The following is a 19,970-nucleotide window of genomic DNA, read 5'->3' on the forward strand; positions in this document are numbered from 1 at the left end:
AAAACCCAGACACAGTTTTGCTTTAGCCACAGGTGCTTTCACTAAAGCAGCCACCTATGGCAAGACCCAAACTGGCATGTTTTTTGCTTTGTGGATGTGGGTTTGACACCTCTGATACTGATAAAAATAAAAATTAAATAGCGTTAAATTGACACTGTACGGACGTGCCCATTATGATGAACACATTTCGCTCCCAGCTGCATAGCAACAATGTCAGCGAATGGGAATAGTTCTGCAGCATCCTCATCCTCCAGTGAGGATTTTGTTAAATTGGGCGCTACCTCTGTCGGGTGGAAGTGTTTCGGCTGCGACAAAACAGATGCTGTAGAAAACAATTGTTACCGCTGAAGTTAAGAGGAAAAAATATTTAGCATATTTTGCAAAATATTTCACATTTGCGTGCAATGTACAAAGACGCCACCAACTGGCTGCTCCTTTATCATCGATGATTGATGTTTTTTTGCCTCAATGACCCGAAGATCACACATGAGAAAATGTTAGCCATTCTTGACTTTTGAAATCTGCAAGAGCACAAACAGGTGTGTGTAACAACACACCGGCGTCAAAGACTTTTGAAAAAAATGTGTGTTTTGTTATATTTCTTATACTTATACTGTTGCACTTAGATTGCATTTTTTTTTTTTTACTTTTCAATTTCAAGGGCAGCTTTAGAGACTTTCAACTCCACTTCGACTCGTCCACTTAAAGACTTGAGAATTGACTTGGACTCTTCTTTTGGGTCTCGTGTACTTTACAAGAGTCTATGGTGTGGCTTAATCTCATTTTTTTTTTCCATACTCAAATTTCCCTGTGTGTGTCCTTCTCGCACTCTGTCCCTCCCTTTCCGTGCAACAAGCAACGTCCAATATTAATGACTTACAGTAGACAAATGCCACACCACAATCAATCACCAGCATGGCAACAGGCTGTTAAAGCTTTTGACTTGGACTCGTGGTCAGTGACTTGAGACTTGATTTGGACTGGGAACCTTAAGACATGGACTTTTTCAGTCAAAGACCTGTGCCCATCTCTACCCAGATGAATTGACTAGAAATAAGAAAATTGAAAACGATTTTCTGTATTTGCCTGTTGTAGTTGGTTGCTCCTAAATTTATTTCAGACTGAAATGCGACACTGAAATCAGAACTAGCAACAAACAAACAACTCGCAATTTCCTCTTCAATAGACCGTTTATATTTTGGAGCAGTTGCAATCAGTTTGAGGCATATAAAGATTCACAATTGTCTTTTTAAAACATGTTTGGTTTGGAAACCACCAATCTCTACAAAGTCCTTACTGTTGGTTTTACTGCCACGGGTTCACGATGACATATACAACGTTGTCAAGAATCTGTCAACAGATACAGTGTCTTTTGCCAGGATTCTCAGCCTTCAAAAAACATTCAACAGGGAGAAACAGAGCTTTGTACAACCTCATTAAAAAGAAATGAAAATCACCATTTTTGTTTCATCTTAATTTGTGACAAAATATCCATGCACCCAGTTTAGGTCAATGCCATCCATTCATTTGTGTTTAAAGGAGGGAACAAAATCAAATTTGTAATCATTTGATTTACTTCTGGCAGTACAGTTTCAAGAACTTTGGAATCGTGGATGTTTTGAGTGACAACATGGATCCGCAAGCCTTGATCTAATCTACTCCACATAGCAACATTAGCACACAAAAGTCGACAGTTCAGTGTGTTGACCAGCAAAGTAAAAAGTGAACATCCTACATGAAGTCTTAATAATGTTGCTGCTCTGACATCCACATCTGCACGTAAAAAGTATATATTTATATAATATATATTCATACTCTATTAACAGAACTCTATTAATAGTCTACCATGAAGTAATTGCAACCCATTTCTCATAAAAGTTTTGTTGTACTTCAAACATTGATTATTTGATCACATGGAAATGAACAAATTTTGTACAGTTGCCTTTCCTTTGTTTTAATGTAATTGTTTATTTTTTTTATTTATAGATATATATTTTTTAATATTTTTATGTATTTGTTTTGAATTCTTTCTGGTCCCAGTGCAGTTACACAACTTCCATGTCAGAAGTACACAATTTAGAAAAAACATAAACAAAACAAAATAATTCATGACAGGGAAGGGGGAAAAAAATTAAGCATTTACAAACTGACAAAGTTAAAATCGCAAGAATGTCCCAACTAAACCATTAAATGTGTTCCCTGCCCTCCAGTTGGGCGAGGGGTGGCAGAAACCTTGTTTGGCACTATTATGTACACACTGAGCACGGAAATGAAGGGCTCACTGGCTCTTTAAGGGGCGTGTATGAAGCGATCGCTTAAAAAAAAAAAAAATCTATAAATATTTACATACAGTAGTTTGCTATGAACTCCATCTTCACTGTTACATGGCCTTCGTGGTTCTTTTGATACCAGTTATCCAGTCTGACATCCATCCCTTAATTACCTCACGGAAGCAATAATAGATTTAAAAAGTGTCGAACTGTCGGCGTTCACACCTTTTTTTCAGGTTTACTGAAGTGTTTTCATCCTATAATTAAAAATGGATGACACAATATATCTAATACTGTGTATAATTACCACGATAGGATCAATGCTTTACTTGCATGTCAACTCTCTAGTTGTGGCTAAATTAAAGCTACATTAACATGTCATCGTTTCAAGACAAAATAAGGTGGCAGCGGCTAGAATAAGAATTCCACTGATCTTGCTAACTTGATCACAAACAATTAGGTCCATAATTATTCATAGTCTGGCCATATTTGGAGTTGAAGTTGAATGGGACGTGCGGATGTTGAATGCTTTGACACATAAAAGTGACAAAATAAAACTATTGAAAAATTCAGAGCACTCTTTTTCACCGTTATAAACAATCCTGTAAACTCACATAAATAAATGGAAAAGAGTAAAAATCAATATGACTTAACATAGTATCTTACAGTCTTTTTACTTTAACTCAGAATCTGACCAGGCTATCATTGTGGGGTTAACTATACGTTCCAGTCGTGCTTTATTTACCGTACCTAAAAAACAAACCAGACCATGAATGTAGAATTGATCCTACTTTGCGATTGTATATAAGGCAGTCAATGGAGCACTGTTACCCACTCTAATTTCTCCTTTAATAGGCATTTTTACTTTGCGTCTATGCGTGTGTGTTTCTATGTGAAGGACATAGTGACGGGATAGTGAAGAGGTGAGCTGGGCCAATGTGGTGCAGGCCTGACACAGGTAATACTGCAATGTACAAATACACAATGCATTGCCAGTAAATGTACAGTGTACATCAAATACTATACAACCAAGAATATATAAAGTAGAAACACAAACAAATGAGAAAAAAAAACAAAAAACATACTGTTACAAATGACAACGTCCAAAAGCAACCTTCGCCCGGAGGAGGATACATCACATCGAAGCCACGGAGAGAAACCAAGTTTGTGTATCAGATGTCCTACATGTCCTACAGCTCTGCTTCTTGTGCTTCACATTACTAAAAGCCATGTTACTATATCACATATGTACAAACGTTTCTCTCAGCTATCCGTGACAACTTCCATGCGCTTTCGGAAAACTTTCATGCGTTTCCTTTTTCCATTCTTTGCTCATTCGCCTTCACCTCAATATATTTCCCACTTTTTTGTGTCACTCGATTGACTTGTGACTCAATATTCACATCTTCCCCACTCGCGTTCTTTATCCAACGGCCTCCAAGCGCAGCACGTCATTCGCTTTCAATCTGCCAGGCTTTCTGGCAGTTTGGTCACAAACTAAATACAGAAAGAAAATGTCTGTCAGTTGTTGGTGGTGTGCATGCACATGCAAGGCCTCTTTTCTGCCGCCCTCAGATCTTTCGTTGCCTCCTCTCGATCGTGCTCCTCTTTAAGTCTGTGGAAGGAGTTCATTGTCCGTTCAGTTTAAATCCTCTCTCTGTCCCTGTCTTGCACTTGGATGTCCTGCTACCTATGATGCTACTTAGGAACTAAATAACAGGGAGGTGGGTGTCTTTCCTACTTCCTCATGTTTCAGACTCCTCTTCCCGTCTGCGCCTCCCTCACCTCCCTTGCCTTCAGACCCAGGAATCCGGAGAGGCCGGATAGTGACTTGTCTCGTAGTTAAGCTCACTGTAGGGCCGAGAGGCTGAGTAGAAGTCGACATAGTTTCCGGTGGACTTCAGGCCCTGCAAGTGCATGTTGAGTTCACCCTGAGGAGGGCGCCCCCCGGCATGAACCTGGTTCTCGTAAAAGGCCTGGTCCTCATAGTTGCTGCTGTCATTAGGGGGAGGATTTTGGAAAGGCGGGTAGGGCTCTGAAGGCAATCCTTGAGATGAGACCTGTAGATTGAAGAAAATAGCAATTTCTTAAAAGGAAGAACAGTAGAAAGCACAACAGCCTCATGCACCCTGGGGAGTAGAAATAATTATGTTGTCCCATTCACTGACTGCACCCTTGCTTTTCACAACAGAGACTCTTCACGCTTTGCTTTCTGGCCACATGTACAATTGTATTTATAAATATCAATGAATATTATTGTATAACGCAATAGAATGTTGTAACGTACTTTCCAGACTGCTTTAAACTGCGGCTATAAATGTGCTGCTGTTTATTTATGATTTTTTACTGATGAGCTTCAAGCTGCGAGTGGAATTACAGATCTTATCACTCCAGACCAATGAAATTACAGAACTGGTCACAGAGGATGAATTAAATTGTTGAGTCTGGCCTCATACTGAATATTCATATGAGCATAATTCAGTGGGTGGCGTGAATGACAAAATGTTTAGGTAAACTTTCCGCATGCAAGAATTGAATCACAAGAATTAACGCTTGCTGGTCTGTGCTCTATTGAGTGAAACTTTGGTTGTATGGTTCCTATGCATTGTTAAAACAACAATTGATGGCCTATGACTTTTTGACAGGATGACTGTAAAGATTTCCAAGGATGTGGATGTTTGTTGGGGTCAATGCTAAACATTGATAAATAATCTGTTTTTTGGCAAGTAGTGCTAACATCAAAAGGCATTTGTACCTGATTATACTTGAGGTCATCAGTCGGTGACACATATGCTCCTCTGTGAAGAGTTGAAGAACCACTGGAGAGTTGAACTATGGAGAAACAGATTAAAATCATCTCGTAAGTGAATCGTTCAATTACGCTTTGATTTTGAAGTTGTTCATGGCAGCGTGTTGCGACATAATGGCTGACTTGACTTGGGATCATTTGCTACAGACTTCAACAACACTATGACGTCCTGGAATAACGTCCAATCGCTGATTAATGGAGCTAAAATAAATAATTATGCTGACAATGTATCTGTATGGTGCCTTTTGCCAGTGTTTAGCGACAACTCCAGCGCTAGCACACGCTACCGCTAGCACCTCCATTTAGGTTGGCGAAGTCATTAAATTACTCTTGTAAGACAGTGGACATAAATGACTCCAGACATTTTGATCCTGACAGCCTGACATAAATGCTGTTCCAGCACATTTTAAAAATCCAGGCAGGCTTACTCAAATGTGCTGTTTAGGCTGGCAAAATCGCTATTTTGGTTCTGACATCACTTCGACAAAATTATCTAAATTCTCCCTAATGCCCCTAGAGAGGAAAATAATGTTGTTTTAGTTTACATTTAAGTATACAATGTTGATTATCTAAAAACGAAAACCAGATGTCTTTTTTTAATTAAGAGGAAATGTGTTTTTTGTTTTCTGTATCCTTAACCAAGCACATAAATAAATAAATAGATGAATTATTTTTTTTTTTTTTATCCAAATATCCGATTATCCAATAGGAAATTTCAGTATCTGTCCATTATCCAAGTCGCTTCTCTTCACAAAAGTCGCGGGCGTGCTGGAGCCTATCCCAGCTGTCTTGGGGTAGTCGGCGGGGACACCCTGAACTGATTGCCAGCAAATCGCAGTTGAGATTTCAGTAAGATATCCAAATACAAAAGTATCCTGTAGCTGAAGCATAATTGAAGACTTATGCACTTGTGTTTTGTATCACAAGTTTAATCCTGGTTCATGCAGTATTGGCATTGACAGTGGTATTTTATCATTGGACCAACAAAACAAAAACTAAAGCAACACAAAAACATAGTTGTCACAGATGGGAAGGCAGCCATAATGGTTGCGTATTGTGTGACAACTAAAAAAAAAAAACAATAACACAGAGTAGTTCTTTCATTGAAGTGCTCATGCATCCACGACTGACAGTGGGCATTAAGAAATAGTATTACAGCATTGACAGGGAGGTGCCATTATGAGATTTTTTTTTTCCAGGGACCAGAATCCCTGACATTGCAATTGAGTCCGAAATTTAAAATGTATTAGCATATATTGTCAGGACATGATTTTGCCTACCCATGGTGGCATCCTTGCGGGATGTATGTTCACCCTTGTTCCCACGGTAGGTTGCGTTGCCGGTCATCTCGTAGTCGTTCTTCCTCTCCTTTAACGCCATCATATCCCTCGGTGACGCTGGCGCACTTGCTGTGACGTACAAGGAACATCTTAAACCTTCATCATTGCACAAGTGGTTGCTTTTTTAGGGTAAAGCACAGAGTAATTAAGGTTCTTAATAACACAAACAGTAATTTACCTTTGTAGGAACACTTACTGTCAGTATTATTTTCTCTCACAATCACCCACAGTGTGATTTTAGGTAACGCTTAAGTCCTTTAGCCTCCTGTATTTTTCTTTTATAATATATTTTCACCTTTGTATTATTTGTTATTTTTTTCCCCTCTGTCTCTGAGCACTTCATTCTCTCAATATCCAACAAGCTATCCATTTTTCTGGAGGCTCTCTTCTGACATTTGTCAGCGGTAATCAGAAGTTTCCCATATAGAGAAACACAACCATTACACTCACATTCACACCTGCATGCAACCGAGACGCTGCGGCTTGCGAGAGGAGGCCGGAGCATGCGGAGAGAACCCACAGAAGCCACAGTAGAACATCTGCTAAGTGGAGGAGGTGATGACAGGGTAGTCATCGGCCAAGTTAATGCTTTCAGTTCCCATCTGGGAACTTTGAATTGAGTCAGTATCTTCTTGAGTGCGCTGACTGATAACTTGGAAAAATGTATCAAATACCATTTTTTTTATTTATACATTATTATTTTTACTTGTTTTGCTTCAGCTACATTTGCAAGCTTTTTGCATTGATTAAAACACATATATAATGTTATTAGACATTTCTCCTGAATTCCTGAATTAGTTATTTTTCAACACTCATTGGCTGTGTAGTGCGTACTACTTAATTTCAACACAAACTTACTAAATATGTTTCCTTGGAGATAAAAAAAAAAACAATGGTAAAAATAAGGCTTAAATACAAAGAGAGTAACTGAAATGTTCAGCAGTCCGATTTTGATACAATAAGCCCCTTAGGTGCTTAACGTAATATTTTAGCAATTCTAAGGCAGAGTCTATGCCCCCTCTCTATTTGTAGACAGCACTCAGGCATTAAAACTGGCGCATCTTGATTAGTGTGTTTGGCAATTTGGCAGAAGGCACGGCATCATGCTGGGTGTTCTGGCAGACCGAGAGCATTTTCTTTTACTCGCCCCTGCCGCACCTGATAATTTGGGAGCTGAAAGTCGACAAAACTTTAAGAACCAGGTGCAATTTATCAAGTAGTAGTCAATTTTGATGGATTTAATTGAGGTGTAGGCACACAGCTCTTAGACTGAGCTTTTACTAGATAATATGAATATAGAGCCCTATATGTGGATATAATCTCTCTAAAAAAAATCAAATCTACTATGCAAAGTAAGAGTTCTTAAGTTACAACTGAGTGAACTTAAAAAAAAACAAAAAAATAAACATGATGAGATATTTGGACCGGAGCACATGCTAGGAAGACAAAAAGGATACACACTCACCTGATCGATTGTTTGGTGAGGTCCGTACCGGAGAGATGGATGGCGTACGAGAGGAAGAATAAGGCCGCTGCCTGTCCCTTTCTATTGTGGAAGAAGAACCGATAAAGTGGTACTGGGAATAGCCATCCTAGAGAGAAGGGTGAGAAAAGGAAAAGGTAAGAACAATTAGCGATTAATGGCCACATTTTCAGTCGTTTTTATGCGACCAGAGAGAAATCAACAAATTGCACTACTGGATGTACCTTTTTGTAAAGGCTGCGCAGGTCTCTGTATTGCCACATGCTGTTCAGCACTTGAGATGCCGCTTTCACCACTTTGGGACTATGTCTGGGAATTCAGCAGAGGAGAAAAGGAAGAGAGAATAAAGCCAGTCTGCCTGGATGATTTGATTTTACGCACTGCCGATTGCAACGAGGGACAATGAGTCTCTTTTCTTTCATTTTGAAAATTATCATGACACGACTCTGTGAATCCATTGAGTTATAAATTGGCCTTTGAAAACAAACGACGAATCAGAATTCAGATTCGAGTCGAAGAGATAAAGTAAATTCAATTTATACTAAAAAGAAAAACATTTCCATGGGTTGACACGTTACGTCAACACATTGGTCTAGGCTACACTCCAATATGTTTGAGTGCGATGAATATGGCTTCTTAAACGTATGATGAAGATAAAGCGCCATATATGTGCACTGCAATTACCATTTAACATTTCGATAAAATTGCATTTTTCCATTTGTTGGACTATGACGTGTTTTTTTCGGAAAAGTGCACTTGCTAAATGCATATGCACTTGTTGTTCAATAGTTCTGCACAGGGCCTTTTGTAGGTGATCATTTCTTTTATATTGTCTTTGCAAGCTATTTTTAAAAATATGTATGTAATATATATCATTTAATATGCAAAACCAACTATTCAAGATTTAGTGCCACTAATCGACTTGGAAATATGATTTTTTTCCCAATAATGTACAAATGCATAGTCCTGAAATTATACCATGTCAGTATTCCCACAATTGGCTGAGAAGTTGTACCCTGCACTCAGTCATATAGAATGCATCCAATATAAATATAATGGGTCATTTTAAATAAGAAGCTGTTGTCACTTCTCCCTCTATTAAAATAACAAACGCATTTCAATTTGCTCTGAGTCTTATAAATAAGATTCCACTTACTTGTCTCCTTTGCTTCGGGCGACTCCAATGAGCTTCTCTATGCCCCCGGCGTCCCTCAGGGCCTTGGTGTTCTCCATGTTTTTGGTGATGACTTCATGCAGGGCACAGCAGATAGCTGTGATAGTGTCGTCCGACATGGTCTTCCCTACCAGAGCACAACTGTTGGAACCACCAGTGCCACTTCCTCCACCACTACTGCTGTTGTTGTTGGTACTGCCACCAGGTAATCGATGCACCAGGTCCCTCATGGCATATTTACCTGTTGTCACAGTGGGGGAAAACGCCACAATAAATGGAACTAGGACTAAATGATTGTGAGCAAACTTTGGTCATTCCTGAATGAGTAGTTAATTCTGTTGAAGTGCTCTTTATGAATTGGAATGATCCCTTCAGAAAAGAAACAGAGAAAACTGAGATCGGAGAAGAAAAACAAACCCATTGAGATATATTATCGGTGGGTGTGTTTGATGGAATGGTGCCCACGTGGCTAGCAAACAAACCCATTGAGATATATTATCGGTGGGTGTGTTTGATGGAATGGTGCCCACGTGGCTAGCAAGTCTGCTTCAGTCAAAGGTTGTGGGCTGCGAGCACTTTCCATGTTCCCCAGGCTGCAAATGACTTTCGGCTCAGACTTTATGTATTTGGACAACATACACAAGTTCAATGACACCAAAATTTTATATTCCGCAAGTCTATTCAAGAAACTAGACTAGTTACAATTCCTTGGTATTATTAAACACCAAAGTGTATGGGACACGTTTTTAACAAATTTTAATATATTGTATTAAGTAATAAATTATCCATGCCGCAATGAACAGTTTCTCGATTTGATACACATTATCATGGATTCAGCATTACGCTTTGAAAATCTCCCAGAATGGGGCAAAGCGACAGAGAAAAATGATAGAGGCGGATATGACATGATCGAGTCACATCTCTGACTTTCTGGCTGTGAAGTGTGTTCATTGTGTTTTTTCTTCTCATTTATTTCGTTTCTCCTTTATTTAAACAATAAAAGCGGAGCGACCAATACGTAACGACAGATTGTCATCGCTATCTTCAGCCTGAAGACGACACCGTTGGGCCAGTGACGTCACGCACACGCTGGTCAACTGGCCAGTGGGCGAACCCTGCTCACGAAAATATAACGTTTTATGCATCTCTTATGAGGCCTTTTTGTTTAGTTTTTACCAAAGCCATCATGGATCTTATTATTTGTATGCCTAAAAAGGTTAGTAGTAGTCCTCAATGAAATCCATCGTAAAAACTCCCAGAAGCTGACACTCAGAAGAAATCAATCCTTTTAACCAAATCAATGAACCTTGTTGAAGGTAACACTGTTGCTGACAAAAAAAAAGAATTAATAAATATATATATATATATATATATATATATATATATATATATATATATATATATATATATATATATATATATATATACTCATTTTATATACTCATTTTGGTCAGTTACTTACCAATTAGTTCCTTGTTTCTGATGTCCAGTGCCATGTTCCTCAAGGCAGTGGCAATGGCACAGACGACTCTGTCATTGTCTATCCTCAGTAACTCTACGAGGATAGGAAGGCCCTTTTCTTTACGCACTGCAGCCCGGATATAGACTGACCACTGGACGTGGACATAAAAAGAGAAAGATGGTCAAAGGACATGCATTTGGTTTAATTCAGTATATAATAAAGTAGATTACTGTCTGTGACACAATTCATCAGTAAATTTGTTGTTTTCTAAATAGTATTGCAAATGCTGCCAAAGATCACTGCAACACAATAATGCTTCAATGCTGGTTAATTATTTGCTGAGCACAGTCTGTACACTGACTGAACGTTGTTGGCCTTGCTCAGTGAATTAGAATATTCAGTTGCCATGGAAATTACTTTTTTCATTAGGCTAATGGTTGTTGACGACATGCACAAAGTCTGAGTGTGCTTTGAAATTGATGGCAAAATGTATTTAACATTTCTTGTACTGAATACTACTGTTCTTCTTTTTACGAATTGTTACGTCTGCCATTACAAAATAACCAATTGCCAATCAACTACTGAAATGACTAAGTACGGTAATAACAAATTCATTTCATTGGAATATACTTTTGAATGTTCTGATTCATTTCATTTTTAGGGCAACGAATCGATTGCAACTAGACCTCCACAGGTCAAGACTCAGCTGTCGACCTGCACTTCAAAGAGAAGCAGCACTTTTGAAGAAAGAAATGGACATATTCTTGACAGAGAAGACATGCTTTCAAAGAGGAGTTAGGGAGGCCAACTACATGAAGATGCAAGTATCGAAACAGAGGAGGAAGCGTACCATTCTTTCATCCTTTCCAAATAGACTCACTAATTTTCTCTCCAAAATATAACAAAAACGTTAATAAAGAAGTGTGCACCTAATGACTCATGTTGATGGAGAGAGGCCTCTCCGCAAAGCATCAGAAAACCACGTGTGGTTGGGGCATGCATCCAACTTGGAGCAGAAATATTTTTTTCTATGCCAACTCAGGCAAGTGTTGAACTGATGAAGCCTGCTCAAATGAGAGGCAAAACGTCTTCCACATAACAGAACAGCACAGTGAGGTGAGTGTATATCACTGCTACTCCACATTTATACATTTCTGCATTCCAAGCAAGTGCGGCTTTAGGAGTTTAAATCCTCTCACATTAAATTTGTCCAAAAATGTAAAGGCTAGGTTTATTAAAGAGTCACAATCGCAGCTATGAATAATGATCTTATTTCTCATGCCACAGGCACAAAAGTCAAGGCCTGGGGGCCAGATCTGGTTTGTCACATGATCTTATGCGGACTGCTATACATCTACTTCCAATTCTTGCTAAAACATGTACCGAAAATATAAATTGTCTTCACTTTTAATCACGTTGAGAAATTGTGTATTTGTGTTAGCAACACCCCACTATTGTTTTAAACAAATTAAACAATAATTGAACACATTCCTTGACTTCCGATTTGAAAACTTGCCCATTATTTTGTTGCGTTATATTAACTTCAAAAGAAAATTTTACACATCTGAGAAGAAGTAAGGAGACTACAATAAAATGACCCGTTTCTCTAATTTTGACATTTCTAGTTACACATTTCAACTTCTAAGAACGCAAGTCCAAATACAAATATTGTATTGGACCTCGGAGGGAAACCATTACTACAGTGTGGCCCACAAAAAAAGGGAGTTTGACACCCCTGTTTTACACAATTTGCACACAGTCTGTCATCCTATTTCACTGAGAAAATCTTCTACTCCCATTGTGACACTCAAGGATATATGGATATAATTTTACTTAAAAATGGATGGTTACACACTTGTGAGTGTTTTGCAGAGACAGAACATCTTGCTATAGTACATATATAATAGAGTGGTATTCTCCCCAGAGCACTGGTGGCTTATACAAGTGATCTTTCTGGCTCTCTGTGGAGTTCAATACACACATTATTTTGAGGTTATACCTTCCAACTCCCAGCAGCAAGGTTTTGCAGAGCACCAGCTGCTCCCTCCAGGGTGTCTGGGTTGGAGCATTCAGACAGAAGGGTAAGGTAGGGCTTGACAATACTGGGATGCCATAACATCTGAATGCCTTTTGGGGGCTCCGCCAGGTCTGGAAATGGACCGACACCGTCCCACTGTGAAAAAAATGACACAGGTAAGGCAAGTCAATGATGGCACTTCAGTGGTCAGATTGGCTGATTCCTCATCGGATCTGTCAACCCAGGACAAAAGACAAGACAATAGCATTGAATCATCGGTATGGATGGGAAACTATTGCAAGATTTAAACAGACAGTGAGAAAGGCTAATTATTAACATCAAATCAGTATCATAGTCTCTGGAGCAGCAGCAACACACTGTAGCCAAACATTGAAATGATACCACTTCAGGTGAAGATTTAGGGCGAGTGGTTTAAAGGTAATCTGACTAGATTTTGATTACCGGATTTTTTTTTGGGGGGGTGGGGGGTGCGATATTATTATTTTTGATGATGCCGAGAGTGAACATGATGTGAATCGGAACTAGACAAGTGATTTTGAACATTTATGGATGGTAATCTCCTGAACTTCCTCCCATGTATTTCATCCAAGCTACTTTTCTACTGTCCTCTTTTTTTTTGTAATTGCCCACAGTTATTAGTTTAGGGCCGCTCCAATAAGGGCTCTATTTGCTCCTTCATGTTAATTGGCTACAGCTGCACTGAAGTGGCGACACACAGATAGATGATGTATGATCTTAAAGCAAGGAGTTTTTATTTATCCTTTTAAATGTGAACACAGGGTTACTTGTGATATCACTAAACACTCTAGTTACGGAAAAAAAAAGGTTGAGACTTTCCTTGACAAATGGAAGGCAAAATGCCTGCCTCAGTATTACCGTTTCAAAATCTTGCTCTGTCTTTGCTTGAAAAGAAAAGAGCAAAAAATTCTGACTAATTAGTTATTCATACACCGGGTATGTTGGGCTCTCCATTCCCTATCTTCACCAAATGTAAAAGATGTCTGCCACTCACCCAGAATGTGCCTCTGATTGCTTATTATAAGCTTGACAAGAAGATGGAGCATCAATTTAAATAGCTTAATTTTGCACAAAATGGGGCTGATGCTGCGTCTTGGATTATAGATTAGATAACAGATACAAATCTACTAAAATGAACATTTTTATTAATAAAGAAAGGTAGACACAAACTGATATTAACAGAGCAATAAAAGATAAGATGTTGTTTTGATGTGTCAAAGACTCATATTCTGAGCTTCTCTTGGTTTACTTGATATATTAATTTAGTGGATGCAAAGCAAAGCCGTTGGCTTCTGGTTTGGTGAGTGGGTAATGGCTAATCTTTCTGTCAGACTTTGGCCATGGCACACTTCAGTGTTGTCTTCCTTTGTCTGCTCCTCTCCACAAGCACGGTGTAGGCCGCTCATTGGTCAAGCAATGACTATGACCATTCCTGAATTTACTCATGGTTCTTGAAAGCTCTGTACCAGGGACCTGTTAAGTAGGGTCTGTCACCAGATGTCATTAGGGGACCCCTTTGGATGGTGATTATTGTACTTCTTCCAAGCTGTTGGGGGTTCTTCCAGATGGGGCGTCTCGATGCGCGTCAAGCAGTGGGTTGGTTGAAAATATCTATATGGGTTCGTAGATAGGTGTGGGGGATCCTTCAATTTTTGGGAGTATTCTTTGAGAAGACGCTGTTTGTCGCTGTTTGCTTGTTGGCGTCCGGCCGATGTCACAATCAATATTCGCTATAATACAATAGGATTCATGTCTACACTATTGGTCAGTTATTTTTACAGATTACTGACCAATCCAAAGTGTTGAAAAATGGCTTGCTCACTCTGATGATGCAATGTTAATGGTTGCACAAACATGCCAGTTTTGGGGTGTCCTGAGGCACTGCGGTGACCCACAAAGGGCAGATATTCACCACGAGCCTGTACCTTTAAAGGAGGGTCCTGGTTCAAAAGGATGATTGACTTGCAATGTCTAAAGACGACTAGATTGCTGCTTACTCTGTCAACAATCAGTTTTATGTGGAGAGTAAAGAAGACATAACTTGCCTTTGTCTCCTTGTCTTGTCATTTTCTGCATCTCCACAACTTGTAACCCCGATGTGAGCAGTAATGGTGCACGTTTGATGCATTGCAGTCATTCCCTTTGAGACTCTTTGAACTCCAAACTGGTGATCCCTCATTCCTATTCACTCACATCTTCCTATGGCAGCTTCCAGTGCTGGTGAGCGCCGCAATTGCCATTTCTACCCACTACTGCTCCAAAAACTTCAATCAATGCAAGGTTTTCCTAGCCAATCACAGTTTGTTCATGCGCTGATTCCCAAGCAGAACACCTGGGCCCTGCCGCCACCCCTGGAAGACACATAATGCACTGCAGCAGCGTGACGGCCGGCTACCAGCATGGCAGCTTTGGTGCTAAGGCCAAGTGGGCTTGCAAACTCTCCAATTTCAAGGGGCCAGAACACAAGTCTTTTGCAGCTATGGGTGCTGGGTCTGCAAGCTGTTATTACAAACTCTATATCTGGCCGATATATCCTGATAGACTCTGGCGATCAGCGCAGCATTCTGCTGGTACAACCAGTGGACACCATGACTGTTGCACGGCTACCATCAGGTATCGCTACATCCAAAAGGATGTGCCTAAGACAGCTGTCGTCACACTCGTCGGCTTTTTGAATTCTTGCGGCGCCTTTCGACCTCATGGGGGAAGCGCAGAAGTCTCACCGCCTTATAGACTCTGTGCTGTGTCAGAGTTGCGGAGGATCAGCTGACGCACCTCCGCCTGCGAGTGACTCAGCGAGCAATGCCTCATCATCAAACCGGCCAAGTGCCAATTTGTCAGCAAATACCATCCTTGGGCACCGTGTCATGCCACGGGGAGCTGTACCACTTCCCATCAGGTTGGACGCTGTTGCCAGTTTTTCACACCCCTCCATGGTGAATCCCTGCAAGAGTTTTCGACCATGGTGAACTTGTATAAACGGTTAATTCCCCACGCAGATGTATGAGGTCCTGCGGGGAAAAGGAACTAAGGATGACAAGGACTGGTCCCCGGGGATGGACCATGCTTTCAACTCTGCCAAGGCTGCGCTGGCCAATGCAGCTCTAGTGGCACATCGTCTACCTCTGTCCCGGTCGCCCTCACAACAGACACAACAGTGTGTGAGCAGTTTGTGGGTGGGGCCTGGCAACCACTTCCTTCATCAGCAGGCAGCTCTGTGACAACATGTGGAAGAACAGCACCTTTGACAGATAGTTCCTTGGCCTGTTCCCCACCATCCAACATTTCCTCCTCCACTTGGAGGTCTGCCAGGTCACTTGGGTCGTGGAGCACAAGCTGCTGACATTTGCCATGGCCAATTGCTCTGAGCCATAGTCAGATATACAGCATTGTCAGTTTGCCGCCATATCTGTGTTCACTACAGACATCCAGCATGCTGCTAGCAAGGTGAACTACATTACTGACTGCCTCTCCCGGTCACTAGCAGGGGCCGTTTTGCCGTCTTGATTACGCTGCCAAGCAGGCCGTTGACTTTGACACAAAAGTGTACTGTATGGCCGTCACATTTGCTGATGCTAATTCCACACTCCTGTGTGATGTTTCCTGTGGTCAACGGCACCCCATGATGCCTGCTGTCAGGCAGAGCTACCATTTATGGTGTCAAAATTGACTTGTTTCACAAAGTGTACTCCACCAATAAAAGATTCGATGCGTGTTTCGACATATGGGGAGCAATATGATTCAATTTGGTTCGATTCAGTGGTATTACGATTTAATTCGATATGTCTCTATATCGAATTAAATTTTTATATAATATAATTACATACAAGGCATATAATTTACCTTGTATATCTCAGTTCAAGAGGTTATGATGCAATTAATTTCTCGTTGTCATTTTAAATAAATATGAATGAACTTGTCCGTACTATAAATGGGGCATTATATTCAAAGATATGTCTCGCCAATAAAAGAAGATTCTATACATATATTATATATTTTGTGCAATGATTTGATTTGGTTTGATTCAATGTACTTAGATCTTGAAAATTAAACAAATTAATTCATTATTTATAAAATGTTTCCAATTCATATTGTTTTTTTTGTTAACCCCTAGCATAATACATAGATACACATATCATTTAGATTTTTAAGTATGCTAAAATACCCCAATCTTTTTACCGAAACAATCTAATAGTAGTAGAATATTCAAAAGCAATACATTAGTCAACATTTATTACAAATATTCAATGATGCAAATGACCAGGACAGTGAACAGTAACGAATAGTTAATACAATAACCTTCTTGAGGTTAGGTAAATTAATAGGCATACCTTTATGACTAAACCAATAATTGCAATAAGTCAATTATAGTACTGGACACACAAGTTAACAGTAATCTACACAACTGGCAGTTCTGTATTCATGTGAAAATGGTACGATAATGATCAACAATCTTTTTTGGCCAGCAAAATGCCCGATTCATGATATATAATAATACAAAATTTTGTTTCTGACCTGGTCATGTCCCTTCTTTTTCTTTTTCTTTTTGCCCCAGCATCCTGAACTTTCTGCATCCTTCCCACCAGTGTCACATAAGAGACCATCAAGCTCCTCAGACCCCCCTTGTTGGTTGTGAGATGTCTCCGCAGCCAGACGGTATGACAAGTTCCTCAGGATGCACACACAGTTCTCAACAGTCTGACAAAGACGAGTAGAGGAAGAGAAGAGAAAAGTCATTATTGAAAGAAAGGAGGAATAGCGATAAAGCACTTGGCAAGCAGGTAATATTAGGCTGAAAAGCTGAGAAAATTGAGAAAGACGCATATTTGCTTACACAAACACAAGCCTTACCACAGCATATACTGCATACAGCCCAGAAATTATGCGAGCAGACATGAGAAATTCGTAAAGTATATACATACAGAAAATATAAAAAGTCTACACACCTCTGTTTGAACGCAGAGGTCATACAGAGAAAATATTTTAAAAGATCAACCTTGGTGGAGGTCGCCCTGTCTATTGAATGACATTCTAGTTCTATATTGAAATCTTATAATGGCATAGAGAGTAGCATGTACATATGTACTGGCAGATTGAATAGAAATACACCCAGACAAAACCAGATAGATTAAATGGCATCAGTTGAAAACAAATTTAATCAAACTTTATAGTAGTGGGTTTTGCCTTGTAAATCTCTGTTTTTGCGTATTTGCATTGCCTGTATATTTCTTCTAAGACTTTTGGGGAAATTTATATCCACTTGTGTGTTGTGTGTGTACGTGTCTATCTTTGTGTAGTGCGAGTGTGTGTAGTGTGCTACCTTGCTGTCAATTTCACTGCTCCCCAGTGCAGTCTGGATGACGTACAGTAAAGCATCTGTCAGACCCTCACATTCCCTCATTCTCCTGCGGGCCTCCTCACCTGCAGAACTCACATTGCTGGCACACACAAATATGAATTAATATATAACCCACACTCACACTAATAACTTTTAAATGTCACACTATCGATTATAAAGTGTGTGATTTGTGTGTGTTCTTCTTGTAAACTTCTCACATCCTGAATTCTCAATAACCTTAGTTTTCATCTTTGGATCCTTCCCACTGGATGCTGTGCTTTGTGAACTGCTCTACAAACTAGACATCACATGTCATAGGAGTAAAGATATCAAAGCTGTTGAGCAAAATAAAAACCGGAAAGAAAATATTTAGAAGGATAATTTAGAGGTGGTTCTTTGAAAGCTATACAATAGGTACATACAGTGTCATCTGCTGGTCATTCAAAGTCGGGAAGCTAATTTTTGCCTGGCCTAAATCATAAATGTGCTTATTTATTTATTTATGAGGAAGTAAGTGAGTAAATTCTACCCTCCGATTGTGACAAGGCGGAGAAGCTCCACCGCTGCCGCTGCTCTTTGGACAAAGAAGCAGAGTGACAGAAGAGAGTTGCCAAACAAAATGTTTGTGGTTTAACTAAGACAAAGTCCCTGGGGACTGGTAAAGTCTCTGGAACAATTGAGAAGAACAGAATAAAAAACATTTGTGAATAAAGTGTCATGGCACAGCGGGGTGAATGAGAAGGAAGTCGGATCAGTTACCTGTGATATGTAGATCTTTCTGAACAAAAGATGATGGTATTGTAGCATATATTTAGTCAATGTACACATTTTCTTTGGAGTGAGAAAGGAGGAAGCTGAGCTTTCCTTGCCGTTTTAAAGAAATCTACACCAAGTACAGCAAGGGTCACCAACATTGCGCACAAAGGCACCAAGTAGTTCCCAAGGACCAAAATGAGTAGCCTGTGGTCCTGTTCTAAAAGTAACTCACCAGTGAGACATTGTGATTTCCCAGGAGCGATGTTAGAAAATTGCACTTACAGAGATTCACAGAAATAAATTATAAAGCATATTGATAATGTTTCGGATCTTTTGAAATTCTTGTTGATAATTATTGTGAGCAATCATTAACATGATCTAGATTAATATCCGTAACCCTAACCTCTAACTCTAACTCATCCGCCCATTTTCAGTAGCTTTTATCCTCACTGGGACAGTATTACTAATTAATAATTATAATTTTAAAAAAATTAACCCAATGCACCGGAACACACCCCTACCTGTATCTTTTTCAAGAAAATGCAGCACTCTTGAGATTAATAACTCAGGCACTGTTAGGCATTCACTGTCCATACTGTACTAGGGTTGGAAATTAGCTCAAACCGAAAAAGGTGAACACCGTTTTGGAGAGCAGGCAGTGTCACGATTTACTAGCTATGAATCTCGAGCAGACAGAAGAATAATCCACTTCCTTTTCCCAACCAGTAAAGCCCTTACATTTAGCACATACAATTGTGGTATAATTTGTATTGCGTTCTCTTAGAAATAAGGAAAACATGTATTTAACCATAAAAAGGCAAATCCAAAATAACAATATGTATCAAATTCCAAGTCGTGTGTTACAAATGAGTAAACAAACGCAAAAAATCAAAAGCCAATCGTGAGTCATTTTGATAGCAGCCAAGTCTATCATCTTCCCCAGACAAAACAGAAACTAAATATAGCCACATGCATACTGAAACGTTTTTTTTTAGCTGTCACTGTGATGGGAAATGTGAAACTCTGTGGATAAATATGCATAATCCCTTCTACAACCAAGTGTTCCTTAATGGCAGGCTCCTCTCACAAATGCAAGTTACTATTCAGCCCCAAAGCACTACTGTGGTGCCTTGCAAGCAAAATACATTATACCACAGTATAAAAGTCCACATGGTCTAAAATTAAAATTCCCCAAAATGGGAACTAGGCAGCTTTGGGACGTCACACAGGCAATATAGCCGGTGAGATGACTCCCTAAATTTACTACAGCACCAAACAAATT

The 19,970-nt window shown here is 39.6% G+C and overlaps 1 protein-coding gene across 10 annotated transcripts in view; it reads right to left on the reverse strand.

Moving 5' to 3' along the window:
• Positions 1–1,160: 1,160 nt before the first annotated feature.
• The window catches only part of ctnnd2b (catenin (cadherin-associated protein), delta 2b), a 141,206-nt gene continuing 122,396 nt past the window's right edge, over positions 1,161–19,970 (reverse strand). For 7 of the 10 annotated variants that reach the window (XM_088310923.1, XM_088310926.1, XM_088310922.1 and 4 more), the window contains 10 exons: positions 17,915–18,032; positions 17,110–17,292; positions 12,538–12,711; positions 10,539–10,689; positions 9,059–9,317; positions 8,127–8,220; positions 7,885–8,011; positions 6,360–6,488; positions 5,026–5,102; positions 1,161–4,330 (listed from right to left, as the gene is read on the reverse strand). In XM_088310923.1, the coding sequence (XP_088167049.1) occupies positions 4,067–4,330; positions 5,026–5,102; positions 6,360–6,488; positions 7,885–8,011; positions 8,127–8,220; positions 9,059–9,317; positions 10,539–10,689; positions 12,538–12,711; positions 17,110–17,292; positions 17,915–18,032 (1,576 nt within the window). In that variant the 3' untranslated portion in view covers positions 1,161–4,066. The remainder of the gene's footprint in view (positions 4,331–5,025; positions 5,103–6,359; positions 6,489–7,884; positions 8,012–8,126; positions 8,221–9,058; positions 9,318–10,538; positions 10,690–12,537; positions 12,712–17,109; positions 17,293–17,914; positions 18,033–19,970) is intronic. The other 3 variants (XM_088310932.1, XM_088310928.1, XM_088310924.1) reach the window with 1 other exon arrangement.

Source organism: Idiotropiscis lumnitzeri, chromosome 12, assembly GCF_059441095.1.
Source record: "Idiotropiscis lumnitzeri isolate Australia: NSW breed Sydney's pygmy pipehorse chromosome 12, RoL_Ilum_1.0, whole genome shotgun sequence".
Lineage (NCBI taxonomy): Eukaryota > Metazoa > Chordata > Actinopteri > Syngnathiformes > Syngnathidae > Idiotropiscis > Idiotropiscis lumnitzeri.